Here is a 13017-nt window from a genome sequence, read left to right on the forward strand (position 1 = left end):
TCTGGGAGGTGAGAATGGGGAGTTATTGCTGAGGCTCTGTTATTGCTGGCTTATGGGAAAGCTGCAGATGGCCTCGTCTTCACTAATGGACAGTTAACTCAAGTTAAGAACACACCTTTCCTTCCTAGTGGAGACACAGTCTGGGTGTGCACGCAGCCCCATCCCAGGGGGGCCCTGATCTCAGTGGGGGCCTCTGGGTGCTCCTCTGATGATGACTAATAAATCAGACTAGGAGGGGGCATGCAGCAAGGAGCTGCTGCCAGGAGGATGGGGTTGCAGGTCCCCGCCTGCCTGATGCTTTCACTGCACCCCTTGCTCTGAGCCTGGCAAGCCTGGTGCTAACGGGCTGGTCATGGCCCAGGGAAGTCGAGGCAATGGTGCACTCCCTGGCTGCTTGGAAAGCTTTAGCCTCGTGCTTGTCACTGGGTCTGAGCCCTGAGAGCATGGAAACGGTGAGCCTCCCATACCAGATGAGAGCTCACAGAGCTGGCACTCCGGCTGGCAGCAACGGGTGGTGCTGCGAGGGAGCCCCCAGTCTCAGGGACACCTCAACAGCTGCCCTACAGCAGCATCCTGCAGAGCTTAGAGACTTTTCCTAACATGCCTTTCCGGGTCCTTCCAGGGCGCTTCGTGTGTTGCCAGGATTGCGACCCCTGCTGGAAAGAGTGACCTCAAGGCCAGCAAGATGGCGGGAGCATCTGTGAAGGTGGCGGTGCGAGTGCGTCCATTCAACTCCCGTGAGATGGGCCGGGATTCCAAATGCATCATCCAGATGACGGGAAACACCACCAGTGAGTAGCAGCCCTAGCCCTGCACACAAACGTCTTTGGGGCCTAGGAATGAGGTGGGCTATACCCAGATCTGCATTGATTTCCACTGGGCTGGCTGCTGCTAATGGCAAAACAGCCACTCGAGGTCCTACCCGTGCTTGGGAGAGGACCTCTTCCCCCTGCTGCCACCAGTATTGCTAGCCCCAATGTCATGAGTCAGTCCTCCAAGAATCATGAATCTGGCCTGAAAATCATGGGAGGATTTTTTTTTTTAAATCACACATTTTGGGTTCTTTTTCTTTGCCTTCTGGCTATTGCACCTCTTAGATGCATATGGGTCATGTTTTCAGGGTTTTCTCAGCACCTGTGAGGGCAGAAAGCTGCTTTTTTTTTTATTTTAATAAAAGCTGAGATTCTTGTGGGATCATAGGCATCCAGGAGCTGGGGCTTTAAAAAAAGCCTCAAACATAATGAGCCTGATGATAAAATCTGAACGTCATACTCCAAATATGGAGCCTGATTGTCCGCTGTGTTGTATGGTGTGGCATCAGTTATGGCTTGTGCAAAGTGGCTGTGAAATACAAGCACTGGGGTGAAGGAGCAGAGAATTGTAATCTGATAGCAATTTACATCCTCTTTGCTCTTGTTGAGTGCAGATGTAACCTCACTTCTGCAGGCGTAAGGCGGTGGAGACTTGGGCCTATGGTGTGGACCTAATGTTGGATAAATTCTCTTCTTGCTACCTCAGGGGTTTTATCCTGTTGCCCATCAGTGTGGTATCTCAGCATCTTCCATGTAAAGCAATACCAATAGTGAAATCCCCAGTGGACTCCATGGAGCCTGTGGCTCTTCACACTTTTTGGGGTATAAACTCTGCTTGGGGAATGTCTTGGTTGGCTGGTTACTGCTGGTTTGTATTGTTGTTTGAGGTGTCTGGTTAGATGTTGGAGTCGAAGTTGTGTCTTCTTGGGACAGTGGAAGGGCTCTTTCCTCACAGCAGTCCACTCCATGGGGGGCAGCATGGCCAGCAGAGCACTAGACTGGGACTCCAGAGAGCTGGGCTCTGTTTCCATCTCTGCCACTGCCTTCCTGAGTTGCTATGGGCAGGTGATTTTTATCTCCTTTTGCCTTTGTTTCCTTCTCTGTAAATGGGGATAATAGTACTACCCTCCTTTGGAAAGCAGTTGGAGATCTACAGATGGGTGGTGCTAGGTATTCGTCGTCTTCTAGTCAGAGCATCTGTAAGGCATTGTTGAACTATCACTTCAGTTCACCCTAGGGAGAGCCTTCGGATTCGCTGTCCCATTTGATTCATTAGCTTGTAGCACATTATGAAGAGGGCCATCATGGGTTGCTGTTGGCCATGTGCAATTTCTCATTTCAGTCTCCCTTGTGTGGCTACCCCCTTTGGTAACTAGACCATAGTGCAGAGTTACTATAAAATAGCACAACCGTCTAGCACTGGACACCACCCTGGCATTTGATTCCTAATGGCAATATACCTTACCGCCTTATACTCCAGCAGGTGCTTCTGACTCAGGTCCTTTGGCTGATGGCTTTTAGGAGGTCACGCCTCCTCTCCTTTGGGGGACTCAGAGTATTTTCCTGCACAGAAATCGTCAAGCCCTTCCCACTCCAGTTCACAGAGGTGTCCTGGACCAGCCAATGCCTCACACCATCTCATATAAACTGCAACATCATCATGTTCCCTCCACTGCAGAGCTGGACAATGCAGGTGACTATACTGGGTCATCTGGCTGTAATGTTGTCATGTATATATGGGCATCAACGTTACTGGGCTGTCTGGGACATGGTGTATGTGCCACTTTTTCCCATTCATGGAAGCACTCTGGTGGTGGCTGTTGCCTTATTGCCTAATATTTCACAATCCGAGATAAAAATGGCTTGTAGAGCATTTGGCCATTGCCACCAGTGCCACCTGGAGTGGATGTTTGACAAATCAAAGGACTATTTCCTGATGTTGCAGAATCAAATCATCCCCCCATCTCTGTAGGGTGCTTATGGCTGTATTGCATAGCTGGATGCTCATAGTTAGTGCGGCAGTCACCTCTATGACAAGGCTGTATAATATTCTGGATAGTCATCTAGTGCAGTGGTTTTCCAACTTTTTTCCTCGTGACCCAGTTGAAGAAAATTGTTCATGCCTGTGACCCAACATAATTATATCTTTTGACTAGAGTTTTCATAAAATTTTAATATTGCAATACATTCCAGCTTAACCCACTTTACATAACTAACACTAGACACTAGCCTTAGTAAGCCTATGGTAAGGAGAGTGGGAGGTGGCCCAGGGTAGGGCAGAAGGTGGGGTGAGAGCTGCAGGGTGGGGCCGGGGATGAGGAGTTCAGGATGCAGGAGGGGGCTCAGGGCTGGAGCAGAGGGTTGGGATGCAGGGGGTGAGGGTTCTGGCTGGAGATGCGGGCTTTGGGGTGGAGCCAGGGATGAGGAGTTTGGAATGCAGGCAGACTGCCTCAGGGCTGGGGCCAGAGAACTCCCCCAGCCCTCTCCCCACCGCTAGCTCCGGGGGAAGGGCCTCTCTCTTTCTCCCTGCCGGCAGGCAGTACCGAGCACGGAGCTCCAGGGGAAGGGGCCCTCTCTCCCTCTGCTGACAGGGAGCACGGAGCTCCGGGGGAAGGGTCCCTCTCTCCCACCAGCAGCAGCGAGCTCCAAAGCCGGGGGAGAGGCCCGCAACAGCCCTGCAAGCCCCAACTTGCTACCTTCCCCAGTTCCCACCCACCTCCTAACTCTCTCCTCTCCAGGTCCCTGCTGCACAGCCCTTTAGAGCTGCTGCGCAGCAATGATCATTATAATTTGAATCAGCAAGGCAACCCAGTGCCTGACATTCCACGGCCCAGTACTGGGTCGCGACCCATACTTTAAACAACACTGAACTAGTGCATCTAAAACACAGCTCAGAATGTGCGTACATTGCTGCAAGCTCAGCAATATGAACTAAACATGTGGATGCAGCCACTACCGCAGCTGGCCACAGTTCTCTTTAGGGGGGAGCCATACTATAAGAGAGTGGAATATTTCACAATCCGAGATAAAAATGGCTTGTAGAGCATTTCCCCTAGGTAATGTTTTAGCAGGTAAGGAACTTTAGTGACTTCTGTGCCCATCTATCATATGCTTTCAAGCTGACATGGCTTGGAGTGTGCTGAGTTTGTTGGCTTGCATTCAAACGTATCATGGTTGTGGTAATAAAGCAGAGTCACTCAGGTCCATTTGCGGACCTGAGAAGACTCTTAACAATAAAGCCATTTGAAATGGGGTGGAAGCTTTCAGAAAGGCTCTAGAATTAGAGTACCACAATCTTTAGTTGACTTCCAAGTATGAGACTTGCACACAGGAATTGATTTCTAAACACCGTATTCTTGGCAGAATTATGGGAGAAACCCTTGGCATAACTCCATTGGCTTCAATGGAATGACATCCATGTACACCAGCGGAAGACCTGGCCCATCCGTGGTTCTCAGAGGTGGCCTATGGGCCACAGGGTTCTGCAGAGCTGCATCCATCTCAATAGTAGAGCATGCATGGACAAAACCAGTGTGAGTCCAACTAGCCTAAGAAGGTTAAGCTCTCTCATATTGCTTGCAAAGTTCCCCTGCATGCCTCTATCTGATTAGGAACTGAGATCAGTTAACAAGTCTCTTTCTCTGCTGTGTATTTCTTTGATGTAAATTCGGTCATGATTAAATTTGCTGATGACACCAGAATTGGAGGAGTATCAATCATAGTGGAGGCTAGAAGCAAACTGCAAAATGACCTGGTGAGACTAGGTCAATGGAGGGCTGCAGTAGATGAGAGAATACTCATTTCCATTGCAAGTAAATTCCTCTGCCATAGATGCTGACTCTGTGGGTGCTCCGGGGCTGGAGCACCCATGGAAAAAAATAGTGGGTGCTCTGCTTGAGCCTGACATGCTTTGTCAATAGCAAAGATAATAATGGTAACTTCGGCCCAAATCCTCAGAGGCACCTAAATACCTTTTGAGGACTTAGACCTCCATCCTTGGGGTTCTGGAGTGTTGCCCAAAGTTCAACAGAATTGAATGTGATGCAGCAGGCGCATTAGAGTTTTTTAAACCGGGCATGAGGCACCTACATTCTTATCTGCCAAGGGGAAGGGACAGAGTTCACATGACCCCCGAGAATGTGACTCAGGCTCTTCCAGCTTTGGAGAGCAGCATCTGTGTGATGTTCCCCTGGTGTTAACTGGACCAGTGATCTGCTAGGTCACTCCAGTCCTTGACTCTGGGAGCCAGCCTTTCCCTGCTCTGCTGTGAGAACCCCCACTCCTGGGCTGTTCTCACACAGCCTCTGGGATGTAAGCTGCTCCCAGCTACGCGAGTTAGCACTTTTGGCCAGCCACTGCTTGGGTTGTGCAACCGAATGACACTAGTCAATATCTCCGGTCCCAGACACAACGCTAGGAACCTCCGTCTTGCAGTGGCCCGTTATGTCTGCTGGACGCTGCAAGCTTATATGAGTTCATCAATTTAACAAAGAAATTGATATGTACCAGGCTTGTTATCCCAAGGGGAGTCTCTGACAGGCTTCAAACCAAAGGCTTCAAGTAGAACAAACAAAAAAATGTATTAACTACAAAAGATAGATTTTAAGTGATTATAAGTCAAAGCACAACAAGTCAGATTTGGTCAAATGAAATAAAAGCAAAACACATTCTAAGCTGATCATAGAATATTAGAATTGGAAGAGACCTCAGGGGTCATCTAGTCCATATCCCCTGCTCAAAGCAGGACCAACCCCAACTAAATCATCCCAGCCAGGGCTTTATCAAGCCGGGCCTTAAAAACTTCTATGGATTGAGATTCCACCAACTCCCTAGGTAATCCATTCCAGGGCTTCACCACCCTCCCAGTGAAGTAGTGTTTCCTAATATCCAACCTAGACCTCCCCCACTGCATTTTGAGGCCATTGCTTCTTGTTCCGTCATCTGCCACCACTGAGAACAGCTAAGCTCCATCCTCTTTAGAACCCCCCTTCAGGTAATTGAAGGCTACTATCAAACCCCTCTCACTCTTCTCTTCTGCAGACTAAATAACCCCAGTTCCCTCAGCCTCTCCTCGTAAGTCACGTGCCCCAACCCCCTGATAATTTTTGTTGCTCTCCACTGGACTCTGTCCAATTTGTCCACATCCCTTCTGTAGTGCGGGGGGGGGGGGGGAACCAAAACTGGACACAGTACTCCAGGTGTGGCCTCATCAGTGCAAATAGAGGGGAATAATCACTTCCCTCGATCTGCTGGCAATGCTACTACTAATACAGCCCAATATGCCGTTGGCCTTCTTGGCAACAAGGAACAGCACACTGCTGACTCGTATCCAGCTTCTCGTCCGCTGAAATCCCCAGGTCCTTTTCTTCAGAACTGCTGCTTAGCCAGTCGGTTCCCAGCCTGTAGCAGTGCATGGAATTCTTCCTTCTTAAGTGCAGGATTCTGCACATGTCCTTTTTGAACCTCATCAAATTTCTTTTGGCCCAATCCTCCAATTTGTCAGGGTCACTCTGGACCCTATCCCTACGCTCCAGCATATATACCTCTCCCCCCAGCTTATTGTCATCTAGGAACTTGCTGAGGGTGCAATTCAGCCCATCATCCAGATCATTAATAAAGATGAACAAAAACAGCCCCAGGACCGACCCCTGGGGCACTCTGCTTTATACCGGCTGCCAACTAGACATGGAGCCATTGATCACTACCCGTCGAGCTTGACAATCTAGCCAGCTTTCTATCCACCTTATAGTCCATTTATCCAATCCATACTTTTTTAACTTGCTGGCAAGAATACTGTGGGATACCAAAAAAGCTTTGCTAAAGTCAAGATATATCACATCCACCGCTTTCCCCATATCCACAGAGCCGGTTATCTCATCATAGAAGGCAATCAGGTTGGTGAGGCATAACTTGCCCTTGGTGAATCCATGTTGACTGTTCCTGATCACCTTCCTCTCCTCCAAGTGCTTCAAAATGGATTCCTTGAGGACCTGCTCCATGATTTTTTCAGGGACTGAGGTGAGGCTGACTGGCCTGTAGTTCCCCGGGTTCTCTTTCTTCCCTTTTTTAAATATGGGCACTATATTTGCCTTTTTCCAGTCAGCTGGGACCTCCCCCCGATCGCCACAAATTTTCAAAGATAATGGCCAATGGCTCTGCAATCACATCAGCCAACTGCCTCAGCATCCTCAGATGCATTAGATCTGGACCCATGGACCTGTGCATGTCCAGCTTTTCTAAATAGCCCTTAACCTGTTCTTTCACCACTGAGGGCTGCTCAGCTCCTCTACATACTGTGTTGCCCTGCGCAGCAGTCTGGGAGCTGACCTTGTCTGTGAAGACTGAGGAAAAAAAAATATTGAGTACTTCAGATTTTTCCATATCATCACCTGTCACTATGTTGCCTCCCCCAATATATCAATCAGTAAGGGTCCCACACTTTCCCTGACCACCACCTTGTTGCTAACATACCTGTAGAAACCCTTCTTGTTACCCTTCACGTTCCTTGCTAGCTGCAACTCCATTTGTGCCTTGGCCTCTTGATTACACCCCTCCATGCTCTAGCAATATTTTTATATTCCTCCCTAGTCATCTGTCCAAATTTCCACTTCTTGTAAGCTTCCTTTTTGAGTTTAAGCTCACTGAAGATTTCACTGTTAAGCCAAGCTAGTCGCCTGACATATTTGCTATTCTTTCTACACATCAGGATGGTTTGTTCCTGCGCCCTCAATAAGGCTTCTTTAAAATACAGCCAGATCTTAAACTTTCAGTGCCTTTACAAGCTTAGATGCTTCTCACCACAGGCTCGCTGGTTGCCCTTCAGCCAGACTACATTTGATCAGTGCTTCAGTCGCTTGGTTGTAGTGTTTGTAGATGGAGGTGGAAGAGAGAGAGAGTATGGCAAACATCTCTCCCTTTTATCATGTTCTTTCTTCCCTCTTGGCTTTGCGCCCCCTCCCCTCCTCAGAGTCAGGTGAGCATTACCTCATCGTAGTCCCAAACTGACCAAGGAACGGGGGGTGACTCAACTGAGAGTCCAACAGATCCTTTGTTGCTGCATAGGCCAGTGTCCTTTGTTCCTGTGAGGCTGGGCTGAGTTTGTCCCATACATGCCCTGATGAGGTGTGAACTCCCCCTCTGCTCCTGGAAAGTTTTGCCTGGGCTTGTTTTAAGCCAGGAGGACGCATTTTCAGCCTCATAACTACATACATGAAATTACAACCTATAACATTACTATAACAACAATGCTGAGTGCATTATGAGCCTTCTGACGACACCCAACATGACAAACTTTTCATTGGATACCACACAATCGTATTATAAGGATGAAGATGGGGGTGCAGGGTGTTCCCCCAAGGTACAGAGCATCACAATCTCCCCCAAGCAGGCTGTCTGCTGACACGGTCTCTTTAAAAAGTGCTGAGGAAAGACCCAGACAAAAGGGAATGTCCATCCCAGCACTCTGTACAGCTCTCCATGTAACTTCTGTAGAATCGGATACAAGTGGCCATATGGGGGAAGTGATTAAAATAGACTCCTTCCTTCCTTCCTGGATGAAACATCCTACGTCACCAGCTTTGGGTCTGGGTGGATGCAGAAGCGACTAGCCCACACTGAGAGCACTAGTGTTGCTGCCGAGACAACATAGGGCTTCTGTTGTGAGCGAATGTCTCAGGAAGTCTTGTGGGCACATTGGTCCAGATGATGTTGATGAGGTTGCTCGCCTTCTGGAATGGGCCCCAGAGAGCTTCAGGAACTCCTCCCCCTTACACAAGGGGGGCCAAGGGTGCACCAGTTCCAACAGCACATCCTGAACCTACCTCCTGGTGGGTCAGGTGCCATGTCTGCCCTGCCAAGCCCAGCCTGAGTCATGGGGGTCAGGCAGAACTTCAGTTTTGCCTTGTTGGCTGGGAGGCAGAGATTTGCAGTCCATTAATGAGTTGTAGGCTCCCACAGCACTGTGGATCCAGCTCCTTGTGTCTTAAATCCTTTCACATGCCCACTCAGCCAATGATGTGTGTGTGGAGGATCTCTTCTTTTCCTTCTCCCACATCTGTGCCACCAGGCATGGAACCATCTCCCCAGAGCTGTTCCTAAGCAACCTCCTCCTCCCTGCAAATACCTCCCTCTGCCATGTGGCTTGTAAGTGAGTTGATTACACAGACCCATCATGATGAGCACATGCCTTAGTGAGTGTCCGTGTGGTCATATTATTGCAACCCCTTGCCCACCTCTACTCCTCCAGCTCTTCTTGTTTACCATCTTCACTTGTGTCATGTCTGACTTTAGCTCAGAAGCTGCTTGGAGAAGGGCTTTATTTCCTTCTGTAAAGTGAATAGCACATTTTTGGGTGCTGCTTATTATTCTAATACAATGGTAGAACCTAGCAATCTCAATTGAGCCCCATTGCACTAGGCACAGTACAGAAAGGTAACGAAGAAGGTAGCCCCATCCCAGAGAGCTCTCAGCCTATACATCCAACAGGTGGATGGAGACAGTTAGAAGTGGGAGGTAACAAGGAAACAGAGTGTGTGTAGCAGAAAAACAGAAATCCTAGCTGGCCCCTTGCCTCAACCCAATGCCAGATGAGGATGACTTGTAGGCATCGTGGCATAGGCAGGTTTTGTAGTATGAATGATTTGGTACCAGCCCAGGTAGTACAGTTGAGTATTTTGTGATGGAAGGAGGTCAGAAAACCCCCTTAGATGTGAATCTTCTAGAGAGGGGATCAAACCCAATGGAGACAGGCCAGTAACAGGAAATCCCTATATTCCCTGCCTGTCCCGACATGCCACGGGAATTAATTCCATCTGGTGTGTTATAGTCCAGGATTTGCCACACTGCTGCACCACTGTAGCCTCCTATCCTACATTGTCACCTTCTCCTGGAAGGAGAATGGAATGTGGGACTGTCATAAAGTGGTCAGTCCTTTTAAAGGGGTCAGGCTCAGCTCCACCTGTGACACAATTAGCTCCCCTCCCCAGTAGTGAGAAGCAGCAAGGTCATGTTACTTGTAGGTCATATGACTTAAAGAAGCCTTTTAGGGGAAGAGCAGAGGAGCTCTCCCCAGAGGAATTTGTCCTCTCCAGGCTGGGGAGAAGGAGGAGGACTTCTGGAAGGATATGCTGAGAGCTGCTGCTCCGTAAAACAGCAGGAAGACAGACCAGACCCTCCGGGAGGGGTTTTTGTGGCTGTTTGAACTGGGCTGGAGTACCCGGGAAGGGTTTTTGTTAAACAACTCACCTAGAGGGCCAGGTCACTGGAGCAGCCAAACCAGACTTACGGGTTTTTGAGACACCCTAAGAAAGGGAAACAGAGGCAGAGCACCACAGAGCCATCTCAGACCATGAAGGGGCTATTGGGATGCAGATGTGATGGGTTGGATCACAGAAACCCCTGGGGGCTGCCACCTGATGTGCCAAGACTACTTCTGCCCTTGCTTTCCTGCCCTGGCAGCTTGGGACTTCAGTACCCTGCCTGGTTTGAGCCTGACCTGCTAGCCTGCAAACCCAGACCCAGGTCTGAACCACGTCCCCTAACAGCTGTAGGCTTAAACTGAAATCAGCTTAAGAAGTGTTCCTGTCTTTAACACTCAGATGCCCAACTCCCAAATGGGGTCCAAACCCCAAATAAATCTGTTTTATCTTGTATAAAGCATATACAGGGTAAACTCATAAATTGTTTGCGGTCTATAACACTGATAGAGAGATGTGCACAGCTGTTTGCCCCACCAGGTATTAATACATACTATGGGTTAATTAATAAGTAAAAAGTGATTTTATTAAATACAGAAAGTAGGATTTAAGTGGTTCCAAGTAATAGCAGACAGAACAAAGTGGATTACCAAGCAAAATAAAATAAAACACGCAAGTCTATGTCTGAATACAGATAAAAACCTCACCCTCAGAGGAATTCCAGTAAGCTTCCTTTTACAGACTAGCCTCCTTCTAGTCTAGGTCCAGCAAGTACTCACGCCCCCTGTAGTTACTGTCCTTTGTTCCAGTTTCTCTTAGCCTCTCCACTCCCAAGGGTACCTATCTCTTGAGCCAGCTGAAGACAAAATGGAGGGGTCTCCCAGGGGTTTAAATAGACTTTCTCTTGTGGGTGGACACCCCTCCCACCCCCTGTGTAGAATCCAGCTACAAAATGGAGTTTTGGAGTTACATGGGCAAGTCACATGTCCATGCATGACTCAGTTTTTACAGGCAGCAGCCATCGCCCACATGCCATCTTGAATGTCTCCAGGAAGACTTCTTATGTGGATTGGAGCCTTCCAAGATCCATTGTGCGTTAAGTGCTTCTTGACTGGGCACTTAACTTGCAAATTCCTTTCTAAAGAAGCTGACCAAATGCCTTACTGTTACATGACATATGTAGCATAAAACATATTCCAGTCATGTCGTATATATATTCATAAGCAATTTCCATAAAGCCTTATGGGGAGCACCATCACAGCAGACACATGGCTACCAGGCTTCCTCTCTTTCATCTTGTGCTTACACACACATAATGTGGCCCGTGGGGTCCCGTACCTGTCCCTGGAAGTGCTGGTTGGATCCTTCAGTGGCGTGACAGCTCTGCACTAGTAGAGAGAGCTGGTTCTCCCCCAAGGATTCAAGCCTTCCTGGCCAGGCTGAAGCTGATCTTGCAGGCCGCTGCAGGGGGAGAGCTGCTTGTCTCTGGCCAGTGGTGCTGGTGTGGGAGCTTTCATGATAATGGAAGCAGTGAAGCCAGAGCCCTGCTGACAGGGAGGTTTTTATCAGTCACAAAACAAAGCAGCCATTGAAACCCGAACAGCAAATGAGTGGTGAATCCCCTCAGCTGGGCATGAGAGCTGTTTATTTTCAGTGTCCCATCAGACCCGTTGGGTAGGCCAGCATGGCAGCTGTAGTGTGCAGTGCAGTGAGGGCTTCTCTAGCATTCAGGTGGGGAGGGAGAGAGAGGAGGCCTAGAGTGGAAGGGAATGATGTACCTGCAGGGAGGTCTTGGGCCTGATTAGGCTCTTGGTCACACCAGTTCTGGCCTGGTGGGACTCCACTGGGGAGCGCTTGGAGGGTTGCTAGAGGGCTTGCCCATGTTTGCTTCCTGGCTGTGTATGGATGCACAGAATCGGCTCTGTTGCTGCACTGGCTGCAGGACCGTCTGCTCTGTGATGCACTTGTAAGTTTCACTGCATCTCTGTCAGGAGATGGTAATAGCAGAGGATTTCTAGAGCAGTGATTCCCAAACTTTAACAGCCCGTGAACAATTTCACTAAATTGTGAAATCTTATGAACCCCCTCCTAAAAATGAATATTTTCATGGATTTTAGTTCAAATTTCCTGAGCACTCTGTGGGGCTCCTGCTGCTGGACCCCGTTGACCACCCCGGTCAACTGAGCTCCACTGAACTCAGGCTGCAGGTCCCGGTGACCGCAGGGGCTCGGGCTGCCAGCCCCAACTGCCCGGTCCCACTCTCCCTGGGGTTTGGGCTGCCAGCCCCGTGTGGAGCACTGGGATTCAGGCAGTCGGCTCCCCCACTGACGGGGCAGGGCTCCGGCTGCCAGCCCCAACATCCCGGCCCTTTTCTCCCTGGAGCTCGGGCTGTCTGCCCTGCAACAGGGTCCCACCTGCTGCCTCCAACGCCTGGGGTCCTCTGGCCACCATTAGTGAAATTTTTCTGGCGAACCCACTGTAATGTTCTGCGAACTGCCAGGGATTTGTGAACCCCAGTTTGGGAATCACTGTTCTATAGGGATACTCCCCCAGTGTCCTTGAAAGCTGAGCTAACTGCATTCACGTGCCTCTCTGCACTGGCCTCACACGCATGCTTGCTGCCTCTGACAGCAGAGAGACAATTCAATAGGCTTATTGCATTTCTTCATGAAAGCGGCTGTTTCATAGTGATTTTCAGTCTGTGTGCTTTTGCCGGCATGTCAGCGGAATCAGTAGAACCACCATCGGCCAGCGAGATGTTCTGAAGCCTAACGGGTCCTATCTCTTTGAGTTTCTGCTTTAGATAATGAGGTAGTGGGCTTGCTGGTCAATGTCATGTTCCATCCCATCCCATCCCAGATATTTTCAGGAAGGGTATAGACTTGTTGGTTGGGCTTGTGTGTGATATAAGAATTCCACTGGCAATGGAATGATATATTATCATAGCTGAAGTCAATGCTGAAGGAGCCTGGATCAGGGCTGCCCTGACAGTTTGGACACACAGGATTTCT

The 13017-nt window shown here is 49.2% G+C and overlaps 1 protein-coding gene across 25 annotated transcripts in view; it reads left to right on the top strand.

Moving 5' to 3' along the window:
* Positions 1 to 13017, top strand: part of KIF1A (kinesin family member 1A) — a 216928-nt gene that overhangs the window by 31656 nt on the left and 172255 nt on the right. For all 25 annotated transcript variants that reach the window (XM_038415722.2, XM_038415725.2, XM_043491635.1 and 22 more), the window contains one exon: positions 623 to 791. In XM_038415722.2, the coding sequence (XP_038271650.1) occupies positions 686 to 791 (106 nt within the window). In that variant the 5' untranslated portion in view covers positions 623 to 685. Of the gene's footprint in view, positions 1 to 622; positions 792 to 13017 lie in introns of those variants that run through there.

This window comes from Dermochelys coriacea, chromosome 9 (assembly GCF_009764565.3).
Source record: "Dermochelys coriacea isolate rDerCor1 chromosome 9, rDerCor1.pri.v4, whole genome shotgun sequence".
Lineage (NCBI taxonomy): Eukaryota > Metazoa > Chordata > Testudines > Dermochelyidae > Dermochelys > Dermochelys coriacea.